Source organism: Neopsephotus bourkii, unplaced genomic scaffold (assembly GCF_033783945.1).
Source record: "Neopsephotus bourkii isolate Nb327-2 ecotype Australia unplaced genomic scaffold, CSIRO-AGI_Nbou_v1 NB_659, whole genome shotgun sequence".
NCBI lineage: Eukaryota > Metazoa > Chordata > Aves > Psittaciformes > Psittacidae > Neopsephotus > Neopsephotus bourkii.
The window spans coordinates 8966466-8984765 of NW_026901158.1; the positions used below are offsets into that span (position 1 = coordinate 8966466).

The following is an 18300-nucleotide window of genomic DNA, read 5'->3' on the forward strand; positions in this document are numbered from 1 at the left end:
TCTTCAGGGCAACTGCAGTAGATGGGGAAGGCTTTGGCTTAGGCTGCTCCTGGCTGCATCGCACTGTTGTGAGCACCACAAACTTACTGAACTGGAGATCAACTTCGTGCCTGTCAGGGTGCTCAGCTGCAGGCATGAGGCAGCTCTGCAGATGGAGCATGAATGAATGCATCGTCTTGGCTTGTTTGTGTGATCTAAGAGCGTTCACACTAGGCATTGCGTTCATTGTACAAGTCGTGGTAGCTCACTTGCTGCTTTCTCATGCCTGGCCATGCAGCAGTACCCCAGCACTGCCCTCAAGGAGGAGAGAGGCACTAACTGTGGAGCAGGAGCAACGTCTATCTCTTCAGGCATTGCTCGGAGCCGTGATGTACCAAAGGTGGAATCCTGGCACGAGATGACAACGGCCACAACACTGTACAAAGATGCAGGTTGGGAGCTGCATCCCATCCCAGCCAACAGCTGATGTGTGCTTTGTCACTGCTGCAGTGGGGCTCACGGATGTTTTAGTGTAAATAAGTTAAAAAATGGAATTCTGCCTTAAATGAGAAGATTACCTAAGCACTCCAAACCCATTCACTTAATGACCAGCTTCTTAACCTTTATGTGAGCGGTGCAGTTTTATGCCTCGCCTGCTTCGTGCTCGCTGCTTCATCCAAATCAAAATGAAATGACTCCATTACAATTATAGCTCTATCATTCCAGCATTCGAGAGCGCACTTCAGTAATAGATCACTCTAATTTGAATTATGGGGTAAGTGGAGAAGTTTGTATTGGCTGTCACATATTTTTAGAGCTTGCTTGGCTTTCAGCAGCCTTTCTACGTAGCACAGGGTTGATACTGCAGCAGTTGTGCTGAAAGTTTGCCTTGATAAGCTGTAAAAGTAGTTAAAATCAAGGTGTTTGTGTGTTTAGACCATCAAAACGCTACACAGGGGGGTATTTGCCCTCTGCTGTGGGGTTTGCATTAAGCTCACACTCCCTTTCCCCTGACTTCTGTTGCTTTGCAGTAGGGTTTATGTCCTTTGCATCATTTAGGGTGGAAGGGGAGAAGAGAGTGTTGAAGTATCAACACTGATGGATCATTCCTGCTTGAGGATTTGGCTTCATGAGCAACACCAGCCTCAAAAGAGCTGCACTGACTCCATCATTTGCCCTGCTGTGTCTTTCTGTGCTGGCAGCAGGGCAAATCTGGATGGGCTTGATCAAAATCCCCTCAAGTAACTCATTTGTGTGCATTGGGCATTGAGCGTGGTTCTGTTCATCTGTGGTAGCTTGGTGAAATGGGTTTGTTCTGAAGGATGTGAGGGGGGTTGAGCCCACCCCATGGGGCTCTTCAGAGTGGCTTTGGAGAGAAGCTGCAGGGTTTGTGCATGGTGGGGCTGGGGGAAGCTTGCGATGAGGTTGGATGGGGCTTGGAGCAAGCTGCTCTAGAGGAAGGTGCCCCTGCCCGTGGCAGGGATTGGGACTGGATGAGCTTTAAGGTCCTTACTCAGAGGGTTTCACCCCTTCCAAACCAGCCTTGCCCTCTCCTGCTCGAAGTAGGCATTGAAAAATAATGAAAAGGAGATTAAAATTGGCTTTTTATTTTCTCCTATTCATTTGGACTTTGGTGGCAAACAAGGTGATCTCTTCCAGGGAGGTGATATTCCGTATGCTGTTGAAAGAGCTCCAGCTGCTTGTGGTACTGCTAAAAGACCAGTGAGAAATGACACAAGAGATGTGCAGCCTTGGAGGCGTATTTACAGTGCTTTTACTTTCCAGGCAGCTTAAAGAAGGCAAATCTCATTTCATTGTTTCTTGTGATGCCCAATGAATTGATTGTCATCATCTGAGGCTGCTGCCTTGCTGTAGTCAGTAATCACCACTGCTCTGTACAGTCATTGGAACAGCCTGTAGGAATGAATGCAGCTTAGTTTGGTTGGGTTTTAACCCTTCCCAGTACTTGGAGTTGTGGACCATCACACACAGTCATGGGATGAAGGAGGAGTGAAAGCAATGCATCACTGAAAGGATACCAGGCTTGTTCCTTTAAATGCCTGCTTGTTTGTGTCTGTATTTTTAGAAGTCACTGATCCAGAGGCTAAAACCTGTCCCCTTTCGAAGGGATCTCAGGTGGCTGGAGCATGGCAAAGAAGGATATGACCAGCATCTCCCTCAGTAGATACAGTGGTAATCTACTCCTTGGTCTCTGGGCCTGCTTAGAAACACAACCCCCTCCAAAACCTGCCCACAAAAAAGGCTGTGCAGCTTCAGATGCAGATGCTGTGCAGTGCCATGCACGATGCTCTGCCCTCCTGTCCTGCAGACAGTTCCCATTTTCAGTTCTGTAGCCAGCTGAGCTCAAAGGGAGAGGGTGGGAAGTGTGAAGTCACCAGAGTCTCCTAGGAAAAAAAGGAGGAAGGAAAAAGGTCATTCTGAAACCTGGAGACATCTGCATTTTAAATTGGTTTGAATGCTCCTTGAAGGGAAGGGCACATGGCAGTGACAGTGTAGATGGGACAAGTGATGCTCGTGGTTACAGAGGCAGATCTAATGACACAGAGTGGAGCAGGCTGGACCTCACCTGCACGTCGGGTGCCCCACAGCACGGCTGGGAAGTGATGCTCCATCCTCACTGTGAGCTAATCTGAGCTGATCAAGTTAATGCCATGTGCAGCTTAAAGTGGAGGGAACTTGCACCTACAGAGAGCATCTGTGGGAATGCAGGTTTAGCACTGGAGTTGGGAGCAGGTTGTATTTGCTGCTCTGCCACTCATTTCCCTTGGTGGGCAAGTTACTCAGTCATCTGTTTCCCTTCATTACACCAGCAAATCACAATCAGCCCTAATGAAATCAAATGACATTATACTGATGCAAAAGATGAGAATGAGGTCCTTAATCTCTCCTCTGCTCATAATGCAGGGATGATAGCACTTGGCATTGATATTGGCTTTTTCATGTTAGGGCATCCTTGAGTTCTTGTAGTGTTAATGTTATTTAGTGGGCTCCTTGTAGATAAACAGTTCTGCCTCAGTAGAGCAATTGATAAGATAACACAAAGGACAAAACCCTCTTTCCTTCCAGTGTCTACTGGAAGAAAACAGAAGTGTTACGTGCAGCATAACCGGGGAATCAAAGCATCTTTCACTCAGTTCCTCTGCCCCCAGGGAGGACGATGGATTTTGTTGACACCTTCCTCAATGCCACATCTGCTTGGAGAATCATTCAGCTCCAGATCCCCTCGCCCGAGCTGACAGCACATCTGCTAAAAGGATCTGGCTGTGTTTCCTTTGACTGGGTGCTCTGCGAATGCTCCCTGTCGTGGACCACCAAGTGCTCAGTAAACAGAGGTGAAACAGGGACCTGGGGAGCCTGGAGGAGTGCTGCTCCTGCTGGCTCCTTGTTCAGGAGCTGCAGCTGAGCCTCTGAGGGTGGGATGTGCTGGCAGGGCCTGGGTATCACAGGATGATGGAATGGCTTGGGTTGGAAGGGACCCCAGAGCTCATCCACTTCCAATCCCTTGCCATGGGCAGGGACACCTTCCACTAGAGCAGCTTGCTCCAAGCCCCGTATCCTTGATGCTTGGTCAAATGTCTTGCTCCTTTCCCCCCACTGATTCTTTCCAAGTTAGTTTTTCCACCAACTAACGAACCATCCCATGGTTCTTTATTATGGGTTGGTTTGTTGGGGGTCCTTGTGATGTTTTTCAGCATGGTTTGTGGTGGAGTGGAAAGAGAAGAGGACAGAGGAACCCAGGGCAATGCTTTGGTCAGGATTCCATTCATGCCCTACCACCCTTCTGAAAGCACCTAAACAGCTTTCCAAGCTTGGAATAATGGGATGCTTTCCTGCTCTGTTTTAAATTGTTCTAGGCTTGCTTATGGATATTCTGGGCAGTGACCAGCTTTGGGAGGGGTGGGAGGTTACAGAGCTCTTGTCTTGAGGTGGGAATGAGGAATGTCAGCAATTAGAGGGAGACAGCCTTGGAGCTAAGGTTTCATTTAACCTTTCCAGGTAAAAGGGACACTGGCTTCCCGATGCCTTGGGGCTAAATATGTGCAATCACCGTAATTATGCATCAATTTGCATTCATTTGCATAAGTGCCACTACTTGAAAGCCAAACTGCTGCCACCTTTGCCTTGGGAGAGGGGGAGAGGTTGGACTGTGCCTCCCACAGTTCCCATTAGTCTTCCTGACAAGGAGGACATCTCGCACCCTCCATCCCCTGTGCTGTGTCACCACCACTTCCCTCTCTGGTTCCTGTCACCCAGCATCCCATCTGGAGTGTCTCTGCTTCCCGTTATCCCTCCTGTTACTGATGTCTCTCTCCACCTGCCTCTGTGTCACCTTTGTCTTGTTCCACTTGTCTCTGTCCTCCCCATGCAGGGATGAGCTGTTTGCAGGTGTCAGTGCAGACCAGTCTCCTGGTTCCTGTGCACAGCAGCAGTTCCCTGCTCGTTATCAGGCAGGATGATGGGGATACGCTTGATCCAGGGCATCTTATTCACTGCAACACACTGATCATGGGCTGGGGAAAAGCTCTCCCTATGCATTTGTACTGCACTTGGCAAACTTGGCCTTAACCAAGGTGTGTAGTGGGAGCTGTAACAGCCTTGGATGTGTCCTGCGTGCAGAGGGTCCCTTTGGGGGCAGGTTGTGCTGCTGCCTGCTGTCTTCTGCTCCATCCTTCCTGCTGGCAGAGGAGCCATTCAGCTCATGTTGTCCAATTCACCTCCCTGTAGGTCTCAGTCCTCCCCCTGCAGCCCCCACTGTCTATAGCAGACACAGGCATCATTCCCATGGGCACTCGTATGAGTTTGCTTGGTGTAGCGAAGCCCACTGGCTTAGAACTACCTGGGTCCAGTAGAAGTCTGCTGGTGCCTAAAGGGGCTGCAGGAAAGCTGGAGAGGGGCTTGGGACAAGGGCCTGTAGGGACAGGCCAAGGGGAATGGCTTGAACCTGCCCGAGGGGAGACTGAGCTGAGCTCTTAGGCAGAAGCTCTTCCCTGTGAGGGTGCTGAGGCGCTGGCACAGGGTGCCCAGAGAAGCTGTGGCTGCCCCATCCCTGGCAGTGTTCAAGGCCAGGTTGGACACAGGGGCTTGGAGCAAGCTGCTCCAGTGGAAGGGGTCCCTGCCTGTGGCAGGGGTTGGAGCTGGAGGAACTTTAAGGTCCCTTCCAACACGAACCAGGCTGGGATTCTGTGATAGTGCAGGAAAGAGCGGTTAAACTTGTGCATCTGCATGGTGCTGGAGCGTGCTGCAAAAGCTCCCTCTGCCTCCCTCCTGTGGCATCTCTGCAGTTCTTTCCCCTTTGCAGCTTTTGGTTTTGGACTCTGTAAAGCATCACTCTGTGGGCACTTGGCGCAGGGTTGAGTGCTGCGCAGTGATTGATAACCTCCACACTGACCTTTGCGGCTTGCAAATGGAGCGAGTGCTTGGATGCCCATTATGTGAGCAGCCCAAGAAGCCAAAGAGCTCTGGCGAGGCTCTCACTGCCGGAAGAGAGCAGCTTGAGTCTGTAGCGAGGGGGAGGATGGCTCAGAGTTAATGCTTCTAGCATCAAACTGTGCTCTACCCACTAAGGGCACGCATTGGAATAGATTGCTCGTTTCATTAGCACTGAAGGTAAATGAGTGGGCTGCATCCCTACCAGAGGCACTTTTAGTTCAGGCTGCCAAAGGAATAGCGGGGATTAAGTGCCATTGATTTCTGACATCAGTGTTCCTACTGGGTGCCTTTTGGAAGGCCCAGAGGATGCTTTTACACCGCGTTCAACCCTTTGGCACCTTCAAAGCGGTAGGAACAAGGGGAGCATTATGAAGGTGGGAGGGTTAAGCCTTCAGTAATGCAGGCCATGCTGGGCAGGAATAGTTTGGCACCGGTGCTGCCAGGCTTCGTGTTAGGAAGGAACAAGGTGTGTTGGTTTGGTTTGGTGGGTATGTGAGATGTGTGTTTGCTTTTTTGACTGCTTGAAGCAATCTACTTCATTCCCGAAGTTCTTGCTAGCTAATTCCATAGAGTGTTGTTAGGGGATGGGTGGCCTCATGGAACCAACCTGCCCTTCTCTCTGGCTCTTGCTGCTTCTAATAGCATTTCTAGGCAGTCGGTGGCTGTTTCTCTGCTAAATGCTTTGGCACTGATCCCCATATTCAGCTGAATTCTTCCCTTCAGCTTGCCTTGGAGCAGTGCGTTTGCACGCCATGGGGTTAGCATTAAACCTTTCATAGCAGCCTTCAGATGTGTTATTGATGGGGAAGGCCAAATTCTGCCTGAGTTTGGAGCAGAACACAGCAGCTTGGAACTGGAGGAGCTTTAAGGTCCCTTCCAACACAAACCAGGCTGGGGGTCTATGAATTGTCATCTGTATGGATGGGCCCACTCTGCCCCACAGCAGTAAGTCCTTTGTGGGTGTCACTGTGCTCCCCTACCTGTGATCACCCAAAAGGTGCTGGCAAGGCAGCAGAGCCATGTCCTGAAGGGCTCCTAAGTGTAGGGAAGGCCTGTTTTGAGGTTCCATTACCTTCCTGCCCTAGCTCTTCAATAGGCATCAGCCATGGGGATGTGCTGAGGCAGGATGGAGCCAACCTTCATCAGCCTCCTGGTGCCCAGCATGGAGCCCTGCCTGCGCTCATCACTTCTCCTGTGCCTGGTAGAGTTGAAACCCCAGAAGCTTCTCTTTGGTCCCCACTTCCAGGATGGATCCTCATGGAAGGGAGGAACAGGATCCCTGCATCAGTCCCGAACAGATCCCTGTGTGTGCTCCTGACCCAGCTTTAGCTATTGAGGTTTTCCTTTGTTCCTTCCTTATTTAAGGTTGTGTTGTTCAGCAGCTGGCTTTGGGGGAGTCTATAAACATGTCCAGGTAAAGAATGGCTGGGATCAGTGCAAATGGAGGGGAAAAGGGTGGGAGTGCATGTCAGGATGCTGTGGTGTTTCTGTGGCAGGAGGAGGACTGTAACCGTGTACAGTTGGACGAATCACTGTGCATCCTCATCACTTACCTGTGCTTGATGGGGAGCTGCAGCCCCGTTCAGAGATGAGGCTGTTCATGGGACTGTCAGTGCTGTTTGCTGTCATGGTACCTAGGGAAGGAAATGCCATTATCCAGGCTTAAAACAGGTTTTGATGGAGTTGGCTCTAGTTTGAATGAATGGAGGATGTTTCGGGGGGAAGCTGAACCCCATCTCATAGGGGTCACCCTTGCACTGGTAGCTTGAGGGTAAGTGAGAAGCCTCCTTAATCCCAACTCATTGTGGTGGAGTTCAGATCATCCTAGGCCTGTCTGCAGGGCAGCTCATAGAATCATAGAACAGTTCGAGTTGGAAAGGACCTTAAGATCACCCAGTTCCAACCCCCCTGACATGGGCAGGGACACCTCACACTAAACCAGGTCACCCAAGGCCTCGTCCAGCCTGGCCTTGAACACTGCCAGGGATGGAGCATTCACAACCTCCCTGGACAACCCATTCCAGTGCCTCAGCACCCTAACAGTAAAGAACTTCTTCCTTATATCCAATCTAAACTTCCCCTGTTTAAGTTTTAACCCGTTACCCCTTGTCCTATCACTGCAGTCCCTAATGAAGAGTCCATCCCCAGCATCCCTATAGGCCCCCTTCAGATACTGGAAGGCTGCTATGATGAGCGTTGGGTCAAGCAATCCCAGCTGTGCCTTGCAGCACGGATGGATCCCTGCACTGTGTTAACCCTAGGCTGGACAATGGGCTCAGATACAGCTCCATCATCCCAGTGAGGCTTGGAACGATGCCATCAAGCCAGGATGTGCTGAGCACCTCTGTGAGAAGGGATTCCTGGTTGGCGATGTTTGAGGGACCAAGGGGACGGGGCCTGGCCTTAGTGAGCAGCTCAGGATGCTCGGGTGCTCTGTGCTTGATCTGATGGAGCTGTTGGTTTCACAACCCTTGTTTAAGCTCTCCAGGCACATGGTGACCTTGGGAGCATGTGACAAACCTGCAGCCAGATTCCTATCTGTGATGGAGATGCTGAACTGGGAATTGGCGAGCTGGATTCCCGCTGGCTCTGGCAGGGAGTGGTGCCAGTGCAGAACTGGGATCCAGCCAGCCCAGTGTTACTGATGGTTTTACTCTTCACCAAAGAGCTGCTGGGATTTGTTCTTCCTGGTCACGAGCTTTGCTCAGCAGCTTCTCTGCTCAGTGGGAAGAGGAGACCCTGTGGGATCAGTTCATCAAAAGGACATATACATGTGGGGAAAATAACCCCAAAGCACCGCCTGGGAGCAGATCCAGAGTTTAACATTCCAGAGGCCTTGGAGCGCTTACACTTGTCCCCAGGCAGGACTCCTACCTGTTCATTTAACTTTACTATAGTGCCTATGGCAGCTCCTCACAGTGAAGGCTGGAGGAGCAATTGCACATCACCTTATCTGGGCCCAGCATCATCTCTGTGCATGCTGCTTTAAATAGATGTGTATACTTAATAACTATTGTTCTCATTAATTGCTTGTGCTGGGGAAGGCAGCTGGTAATGGAATGGCAATAGAGGTTGGATTTCCCTAAAGCATCAGGATCTCTTCCAGTGGCAGAGTTTGGATTGAGGGGGAATCAGCAGTGGCAGCGCCTCAGCACCCTCACAGGGAACAGCTTCTTCCTTAGATCTAACTTGAGCTTCCTGTTTTCAGTTTGAACCCATCACCCCCTGTCCTATCACTGCAGTCACTGATGAAGAGTCCCTTTCCAGCACCCTTGTAGCCCCCTTCAGACACTGGAAGCTGCTCTGAGGTCTCCACGCAGCTCCTCTTCTCCAGGCTGAACAGCCCCAGTGTTCTCAGCCTGGCTCCATACAGGAGGAGCTCCAGCTCATGATCATCCTCATGGCCTCCTCTGGACTTGCTCCAGCAGCCCCATGTCCTTCTTGTGTTGTTTTCCTTATGTAGCTCACTCATTCAGCAGGTGGGTGCGGAGTAGCTTGAAATCGTTGCACCTGAAGGAAGAGCACAACCCCTCCAACCTGGAGTCCTGAGCCGGGCTGGCTTCCCCCTCCAGAGGCACTGACTCTGCTCTCTTTGGTTGCCTTCCAGGTGCTGAAGGGCTGCAAGAAGCTGAACCTGTCTGTGCACTCGGTGGGCCGCATCCCGGGGGGGTACGTCACCAACCACATCTACACGTGGGTGGACCCGCAGGGCCGCAGCGTGTCCCCCCCGGTGGGGCTGGCGCAGCACCAGCACAGCTCCCTGCGCAAGGACAGCGAGAAGAGGAGCCACCTCCAGCTCCTGCAGGAGGGGGATGAGAAGAAGGTGAGCCCAGGGAGGTGGCACGGCCTTGGGGGTCTCTCTGTGGTTGTTGCCGTGCGGGTGCCAACCGTTGCACTGCTCATTCCTGTGGTACCTCCATGGGGATAGCCTGTCTCTCCTTCTGGGTATACTGGGTACTGCTTTTACCCTTGGTCTGTAGCTTTCCCCCTGTCTCCCACAAGGAGTTATACGATCCCAGCCTCCTTTGTGTTGGAAGGGAGCTTAAAGCTCATCCAGTTCCAACCCCCTGCCATGGGCAGGGACATCTAATTCCCAGTACTCTTACTGTGTAACTGGTTTTACTATAAGTGAAGCCAGCACTTCAAGTTCAAGCTTCAATCCTGACTTGAGGCAGTGTTTCTTCTCCCTTGTGCTTCCCATGCCCAAACAGACCCAGAGTCTTGTAGATGTAGAGCAGCATTGCCTCTTGCACTGGAGGCAGAGGCTGGAGGGACAGACTCTCTCTGTGATGATGGATAGAGAGCCTGTTTGCCTTGTACGACCAGGACATGGTGTGGCCTCACTGGCGGTCATGGGATACTGGCATATGAGTGAGTGTTGTGCTTTTCCCAAAGGCACAATGTTGCTTGGAGCCTATTTCCATCCTGTTACCCTGAGATCTCTATGAGGGTGCTGAGGCGCTGGCACAGGGTGCCCAGAGAAGCTGTGGCTGCCCCATCCCTGGCAGTGTTCAAGGCCAGGTTGGACACAGGGGCTTGGAGCAAGCTGCTCCAGTGGAAGGGGTCCCTGCCTGTGGCAGAGTTTGGAGCTGGATGAGCTTTAAGGTCCCTTCCAACCCAAACCAGGCTGGGATCCTATGACTGTATGCCCAAAGCATCCTCATCTCTGCCTGGACGGGTCTGCAAGCTGGAGCTTTCCACCTCGGCCAGAGAGGAAATAAATCTAACCCAGGCTGAGGCAGTTTCTGATGTAAAATTCATGTGGGCCACAAGGGAGAAGGCCCCATTACTTTAAGGAAAAGAGAAGAGCGGCTGTGGCTGGCTTGCTGCTGTCCCCTACCCCTCCGTGTCACCTTGATACAGCAGGCAGCAGCTCTTTGAAGCTGGAGGTAGGTGTTTCTGTGCACATTGTTCCTTTAGTCCTTGCTGGGTATCAACATGAAATGCTTAGAAGCCTGTGTGTGTGCCCTGTACCTTGTGTGGCACCAGACAGCCCCTTCCCAACAGTCCCTGCAGAGATGGGATTCCACATGCCCTGGCTGTCCCTGGACACCTTGGCTGTGTATGGACCAGTTACCACCCCTGAGCACCCTCCTCTGGGCTGCTCCTCAGCTCCTCAGGGGTGCACAGGAAGAATCTACCTGATCTTTGCAAGTTAAAAGAGCTTTAATTACTGCAGCTGAATCTGCTTTGGAGGGAAATGAAGCCAAGTTGAATGAAGGCCACATTAAACTTTGAAGAGCATCCGTGCTGGGCTTGCCTGCTGTTGGATGCTCACACAATCAAGGTATAAGAGGTCCCCAGCTTCGAGTGGTCCCATTCTAGCTGAGCCAGGCTGTGGGACCCTGGCTCACTGACCCTTCCACTCCTTGCTCTGCCTTAAGCTTGCCTCCAAACCCAGCTCCTCCTCACAATCCTGCCCATTGGTGTCAGCGTGCAAGGCTCGGTGACAATAACCTTCACTCCTGAATTCCCATCTGCAGGACCTGCAAAACCCAGTGGATGCTACATCTTACATCATAGGATCATAGAATGGTTTGGGTTGGAAGGGACCTTAAAGCTCACTCAGCCCCAAGCCCTGTCATGGACAGGGACCCCTTCCACTGGAGCAGCTTGCTCCAAGCCCCTGTGTCCAACCTGGCCTTGAACACTGCCAGGGATGGGGCAGCCACAGCTTCTCTGGGCATCCTGTGCCAGCGCCTCAGCACCCTCACAGGGAAGAGCTTCTGCCTTATCTCCAACCTGAACTTCCCCTGTTTTCAGTTTGAGCCCATCACCCCTTGTCCTGTCCCTACAGCCTCTGATGAAGATGACGAAGGCCACCAGTCCCTTCTGTACCCAGAGGTGCCTTGTTTTGGTCCCCATGACCAAGCTTGCTGCAGTGAGGAGAGCCTGACCTGGCTGGTAGATTTGAGAGGTTATTTGCTGTGACTGCCCATGTCATTTGCTCAACTCCTGCTTCAGGGCATGAATTAGCTGAGCTGCTTTGTCCTGATGTACTGTGGACCATCAGGAGATGCAAATGTGTCCCAGAGCACAGGAACAGCCTGCCTCTAGTTTTTTCCCCTCTTTATTTGTATGTGTGGGGTTGTATCTGTTTAACTGTTGAAAGTGTGGTCACTCTATTCAAACATAATGTAAATAAATGCCACGTACCCCTGGTGAATTCAGCCCAGTCAACCACAATCGACAGGTACTGCTGTGATGAATTGGTATCTGGATAGCTTTACATTGTGAGCAAAGGGGTGGGATTAGTTGGTTATTTCCCCCCTTTTTTTCTAATTGATCTGATTGCCCTAGAATATGTATGCAAAAGCTTTCAAACAGGGAAAATACAGCAGAGATCAGACTTCAGCCCTGCAGCTGAAGTCATGTAAACCAGGGAGGTTTGAATGCATTGGGATGCTGCTGTAGTTAACCTGATGTTTCCGGCTTTACCAAGGTTAGATTCAAGGTTGGTGGAGGCACCTTGCCTGCATTAGGCTATAGAGGTATTCTGCCTGGCCACCTTTTCCTCCATACATCTGCTCTGTATGTGAAACAAGTTTGCTTATCTGTAGGCAGAAGCATTCATTATCAAAGGGCTTGAAATGGAAACTGCTGCTGCTGACGTGTGTGTGACGGGGTAACCGATCCGCCTGGTAGAGGAGGGATCCATGTACCTGCCCCGGGGCTGGCATATACCTGGTCCATGGATTTACACTGTGTTTTAACTGGGAATGCTGGGATTCTTTCACTGTCGAATGGAAGCCATTATGGGGATTTGGGAAGTTAGCAAAGCCCATTGGCTTTGCTTTCAATGTCCTGGTGTCCCCAACATAAGAAGGACACGCAGCTGTTGGAACAAGTCCAGAGGAGGCCATGTGGATGCTCAGGGGCTGGAGCAGCTCCTGTATGGAGAAAGGCTGAGAACATTGTTAACCTGGAGAAGAGAAGCTGCATGGAGACCTCAGAGCAGCTTCCAGTGTCTGAAGGGGGCTGCAAAGGATGCTGGAGAGGGACTCTTCATCAGGAGCTATAGTGATGTTTTTTTCATCATGGGAACGTGCAACAACTTACATACCTCCTTCATCACTCCATTCCCCTTAATTCTTGCTTAGAATCATAGAATGGTTTGGTTGGAAAGAACCTTAAGATCATCCAGTTCCAACCCCCTGCCATGGGCAGGGATGCCTCACAGGAGACCATGTTGCCCAAGGCTCTGTCCAGCCTGGCCTTGAACACTGCTGGGGATGGAGCATTCACCATGTGCTTGCCGTGGCGGGTTGAGCAGATGACTGTTCCCTCAGGTTTGCTCTGATTCATCTCCTCACTAAGGGCAGCCTTCCCTGTGGTCGGAATCAGTGGATCCAGAGCTTCCTCAGTGCCCATCTCCCCATAGGTGCAGTAGCCAGTGGTAGTGGCCAGTAATAAGCAGGATTTGTATGATCTGTCCAGTGAAGTCCTCTGATCTTTTTCACCACATCAGGGACCACTTGTGCTGTGAATTGTCCTTGATGTCCTTCTGGGATCGAGTGCTTATTCCATTAAAAGCACTTTGGAGACCATCAGCCAGCAGCAGCTTGTAGGTGCTGCTGAGCTGGGAGGAAAATGACCTGTGCAAAACGCTCTGCAAGCGTTGGGCTGCTAATTCCCTGTGAAACACCATTTCATCAGCTGGATCGTGGCTGTAATGTGCTTATTGCCAGGGGAGCTGCTTATTCCTGTAAGCTTTTGGTGCAGCAGAAGAAGGGAAAGATACACTAAGAGAGTGTGAGCATCCCCTTGCCTCCAGGCAGTTCTGTTTCCACAAGTAGCTGTTGTTATTAGAAAAGAAGACAAATTTGATCTATGGTAACACTGCGTGGCTTAAATGTTTGAGGCACTAATGGTGCCTACTTGAGCATGAAGGAGAAGAGATGCAGGAGAGATAAGGAAGGATTTCTTTCTATTAGATTCTAATGACATTTGCAGAGTGAAGTGACAGAGCTCACCACATCTCTCACTGTTTGCTTGCTGGGTTTGCTCAGCTTTACAGCAAGAAGAATGTTCAGTGTGCTCGGGGCTATGTGGTTTGTTCCCTGTGGTGACTGGGGTATGTGGCATGAGCCACTGGTCCCCCAGTTCACTGGATCCTTCTTTCTGGAGCAGCATCCCAGCAGACTTAGCCCAAAATGTGCTGCTTGGGTCAGAGCTCAGCTCAACCCATGCTGGTGGGCACCAGAGCATCTCCTTGTTATTGCAGGGATTCTATTGCAGGGAGGCATCTGCGCTCCTGGGGGTTGCTGCCAGTGGAACTGTGACATCCAGGTCCCCAGCATGGCCTCACACATCCTGCCCTGGATGGGAGGGTTGGTGTCGGGGAGGCAGTGATGGATGCAGCACCCCCAGCAGCCGCGATTGCTGCTCCCAGTGCCTCAGTTAACGGCTGTGAGCTGGCTCTGTGCTGCTGTGAGCTGTGCCTGCACGTTTGCAGGATGTCTAGACATCAGCCAGTGGGGTTTCCTTGGTGAGCAGGAGGAGGATGAGCCCTGCGAGCCTCCTTAAGTGTTGTTTGTGTTGTGTGGTAGCGCTAATGGCACGGCAAGAGCTGTCAGCATGGGCGAAGCCTTCCCATGCGCTCCGGCAGCTGTGTGCTGAGCCGTGCTGATGGAGAGTAATTCTTGTCTGGAAGTGCTTTTTCTAATGGTAAAATTGCATCTATCAACAGGTAATTGCATAAACCCAGAGAAATGAAATCCCGTGTAAAAACCAGCTCAGAGAAAATGCCTTCTTGATGGTGGCATTCATTTCCCCTCGATTCCCTGCTATAGGAGGTGGCAGATGCTTCAGCGTTGAAATTGAAATTAAAAGCATGACCTTGATCTTCCCAATGAGTCTGCTGTAGCCCGGGGCTGGACACAGCCCTGGTACTGTGGAGGGGAGGAGGTGGGGATGGGCAGCATCGGTGCTACAGTGAGCCTGGAAATACCTTCCCTTCTCAGCAGGGTACAGGGGGTGCCTTGCATGGGGGTCCTCAAGGATGCCAGAGGGTGCAGGTAGTGCTGTGCTTGGGACAAGTAGCACCACGGTGCCAACCCTACTGAGCACCACCTCTGCCCTATGCCCCGGCAGTAGGAACAGCCTCTTCCCTAGCAAACTGTGTGCAAAACAGCCTCCCCTCTTATCCCTAAGCCCTTAGCATGGAGTGACTCAGCCTTTGCTTCATCCTGCAAGCAGCTTATCTCTGCTTTGGCTCCTCAGGGCTTTCTCTCTGCTCCTCCTTGCTCCGCAGCCTGCTCAAGCCGAGCCCCCTGCCTGCAGCCCTCGCTTTATTCCTCAGCTCTTCCCTAATTCTGCAGTTTGTCAGCAAGCCAAATGCTCCCAGAGCTGTTTATTCCCTGGTCCCTGCTGCTGCTGCCACTCTTTTCCCAACAGCCCCAGTTGCTATTGTGATTTCCACAGGGTTTATTCCAGGTATCAGCTGATTAAGAAATGCAATTAAGCCTCAGCAACCCAACGTTGTGGCATTGCCGGCAGCGATGTGGGTTTAACTGGTGCTCAGGTTTATTCACATAGCTTTGGGTTGCTGGAAGGTCCTTTCAGCCTCTGGTCTTTGGGGCTGGATCGTTGCTTTCTGCTCCTCGCAGGCTGGGTTTGCTGGGATGTGTGTAAATGAACCAGGTCGGGCAGCAGCGCCTCGGGTTTGCAGGGAGTATCTCTTACTCCATCTGATGGTATTGGGGTGGGGAGAGCAGCTTCTCAGCTTACCAGCACCTTGGGATAGTGTTAAAGGGCAATGTAAATGCCTTCATGCAGAGCTACCGTCCTGTAGACTCCAGTGAAGTGTTGCAGTATGAGCTGGCTCTTCTGGGCAGGATAGGTGGAAATAACTGTCCTGGCATTATTAAATAGGGATCATAAAGCACATGGCTGCGTGGAGGAGCCCTGGGAGCCTTCTGTGCCTTCAGCTGAACCCACCCTGAGGCTGTGTACCTCTGAGCATCCTTTAGGCAGCCCCGAGTGGTTGTCTGGGCAACGGGGAGATGGGCAAGAGATGCACTGAGGCGCTGGCACAGGGTGCCCAGAGAAGCTGTGGCTGCCCCATCCCTGGCAGTGTTCAAGGCCAGGTTGGACACAGGGGCTTGGAGCAAGCTGCTCCAGTGGAAGGGGTCCCTGCCCACGGCAGGGGTTGGAGCTGGAGGAGCTTTAAGGTCCCTTCCAGCACAAACCAGGCTGGGATTGTATAAACCTTCTCTTCCCCTTCCTCTGCATTGAAGCAGGGTGGTTTTAAGCTCCATCTGGGGCTGTGGTTGTCTGGAGGTACCTGCAGAAGGGCTTTATCCCAGTGTGTGGGGAGCTGGGGGCACATAAATGACTGTTCCTGGTCCTCTGCAGGTGAATCTGGTCCTGAATGAAGGGAAATCCCTGGGCCTCATGATCCGAGGAGGGGCAGAGTATTCCCTGGGCATCTACATCACCGGTGTGGATAAAGGCTCTGAAGCAGAGAGCACTGGCTTAAAGGTAAGAACAACCCCACAGTGAGCTGGGATGGGAGACAGAGAGATTGAGTTTCATACATTGAGGATGCAGGGCCACATTAGCTGCAGTTCCTACCCCTTGTCCCAAGCCAAACAGGGATCTCGGTGGAGAGGTGAGAGTTGCTTTCCTGGAGCTGGATTTTCAGGGCAGGTTCTTTGGATGTTTTGGCTATTAAACCTTTAGGGAGCAAGGTGGTTGTGCAGAGAGGAAGCTTCTGAAGCAGGTTATACCTCGTCTTCTGCCTTAGCACAACCCCACACCTGGTTTCTCCCCTTTGAGACAGCTTGGGGGTGGTTTTGATGTAGACACCTGAGTGCAGCCTGGACTGGAAGTGAGGAAAGTCACTGCCACCTCCCTGAACTGGCAGGGAAGAGTTTGCTGTTAAAGATCCTGGTCCTGTGCCCTTCTCCTGCATCTCGCATCCAAAGCCCTGATGTTTGGAGCATGTGTTGAGCTGCTGTGGTGAGGGGAGGCCGAGCTGCCTGTGCCAGTGTCCTCCTGCAGCCCTGGATTCACAAGCATCATGTGCTAAAGGGCAGGAACAGCAGGATCACCCTCAGGGATAGAGCAAAGCTCACCTATCAGCAGCCTGGCTTGGTGTGACCTCCAGCTATGTCAGGCTCCCTCCATAGTCTAATAGCTTCCTACAGGGTGTCTGTGGGGTGGTTGGGTCCTTCTGAGGCTGCCCTGGTCCGGAGTTGGCTACAGAGACCTCTTGTAAAGCGCGATCTTGCATCTCCTTCATCCCACCATGTACACACATCATCTCCAAGCTCCTCCAGCTTTCCCACAGTACGAGGCCTCAGAACAGGATGGGACTGGGATCCCAGCTGTTCCTGAAGGGTCATTTGGGTTAAAATCATATATGTTCATGGGGTCACCAGTCAGATAAGCTGAAAGAGGAGCTGTTGGACTTGTGTATCTGTGCTGCTCATGAATGGGGCACATTGGAAACTCGGACACCTCAGGTTGCAGTGTTTCATCACTCAGGGTTTCTCTTCATGTATGGTTTTTCTCTCTGAATGATCCAATTCCCTACAGTCCCCTCTGTGCCCTTTTTGCTTCCTCCAGTGCAATCCCATGGGCTCTGAGGGGCGGTTCTTTCCCTGCTCCTTGTGTCAGTCCAGACTCAATAGATGTTAAACTCCTCTGGAATGGTGCTGGGCTGCTGAGCATTGGTGTTAATCCACTCTGATCCCCTCTCTGCATTGTGGTGGTCCATTTCCCCATGGATTGGCCCTGAAGGGTCTGGGGCTCAGCCTTCAGCTTTGCTCCAGTGGCCCCATAAAGTCAGTTAAAGCTGTCAAAGCTGACAGCATGAGGTGTGTGGACAGCGTGGGGCAGGGCTGTGATTTAGGCTGGAACAGACACAGTCTTGTCGCTCAGGTTGCTGTGGCAGATAACATTGCATCTGAGTGGGCACTGAGATCACCAGGGTTTGCTTTATAGACCAGGATCCATTGGTGGGGGTAATGTGACCAGTTCTAGACTTAATCATCCTCTGCTGGCTCCGGTTTCTTTCTCCTGAGTCTTCATGACACCAAAGGGAAATGCTGAGCTTGGAGGTTTGGATCAGTCCAAGTCTTAACCTCTCTCTCAGGTCCTCAGCAGGGAAATCATGGAATGCTTTGAGTGGGAAAATACCTTAGAGCCCATACAGCTCCAACCCCTGCCACGGGCAGGGACCCCTTCCACTGGAGCAGCTTGCTCCAAGCCCCTGTGTCCAACCTGGCCTTGAACACTGCCAGGGATGGGGCAGCCACAGCTTCTCTGGGCACCTTGTGCCAGCGCCTCAGCACCCTCACAGGGAAGAGCTTCTGCCTAAGAGCTCAGCTCAGTCTCCCCTCGGGCAGGTTCAAGCCATTCCCCTTGGCCTGTCCCTACAGGCCCTTGTCCCAAGCCCCTCTCCAGCTTTCCTGCAGCCCCTTTGGGCACTGGGGCTGCTCTAAGGAACCAACTCAATTCTGGTAACAATCAGTTGAAGCCATAAAACCCACAGAAGCTTTCGGTGCCTGGGAAGTCAACAGGAACTTCCCAATGACCCAGCAAGGCTGGGTTGAGTTCCCATTGAACAGTACCGCAATTCTTCCATTCCAGAGCGCAGCGAATGACCTGGAAATCACATTTACCCACCACTTCTTCCCTCCTGGTGCTATCACATCCCTTCCATCACCACCTGGAGCAGCAACCTCTGCCCAGCAGAACATTAAACATGGCAGGGGTTGGAGCTGGATGAGCTTTAAGGTCCCTTCCAACACAAACCAGTCTGGGATTCGATGAATCCATGATAAAAGGCCTTTCTTTATCTCCAGACCTCCCAGCAGCTCTAAGCTGACAGCCTGCAGCACACACAAACCCAGGTGGGAAATG

The 18300-nt window shown here is 51.8% G+C and overlaps 1 protein-coding gene across 4 annotated transcripts in view; it reads left to right on the top strand.

Annotated features, from left to right (window-relative positions):
* Positions 1-18300, top strand: part of WHRN (whirlin) — a 38583-nt gene that overhangs the window by 3380 nt on the left and 16903 nt on the right. For all 4 annotated transcript variants that reach the window (XM_061352953.1, XM_061352955.1, XM_061352954.1 and 1 more), the window contains exons 2-3: positions 9038-9253; positions 15787-15912. In XM_061352953.1, the coding sequence (XP_061208937.1) occupies positions 9038-9253; positions 15787-15912 (342 nt within the window). The remainder of the gene's footprint in view (positions 1-9037; positions 9254-15786; positions 15913-18300) is intronic.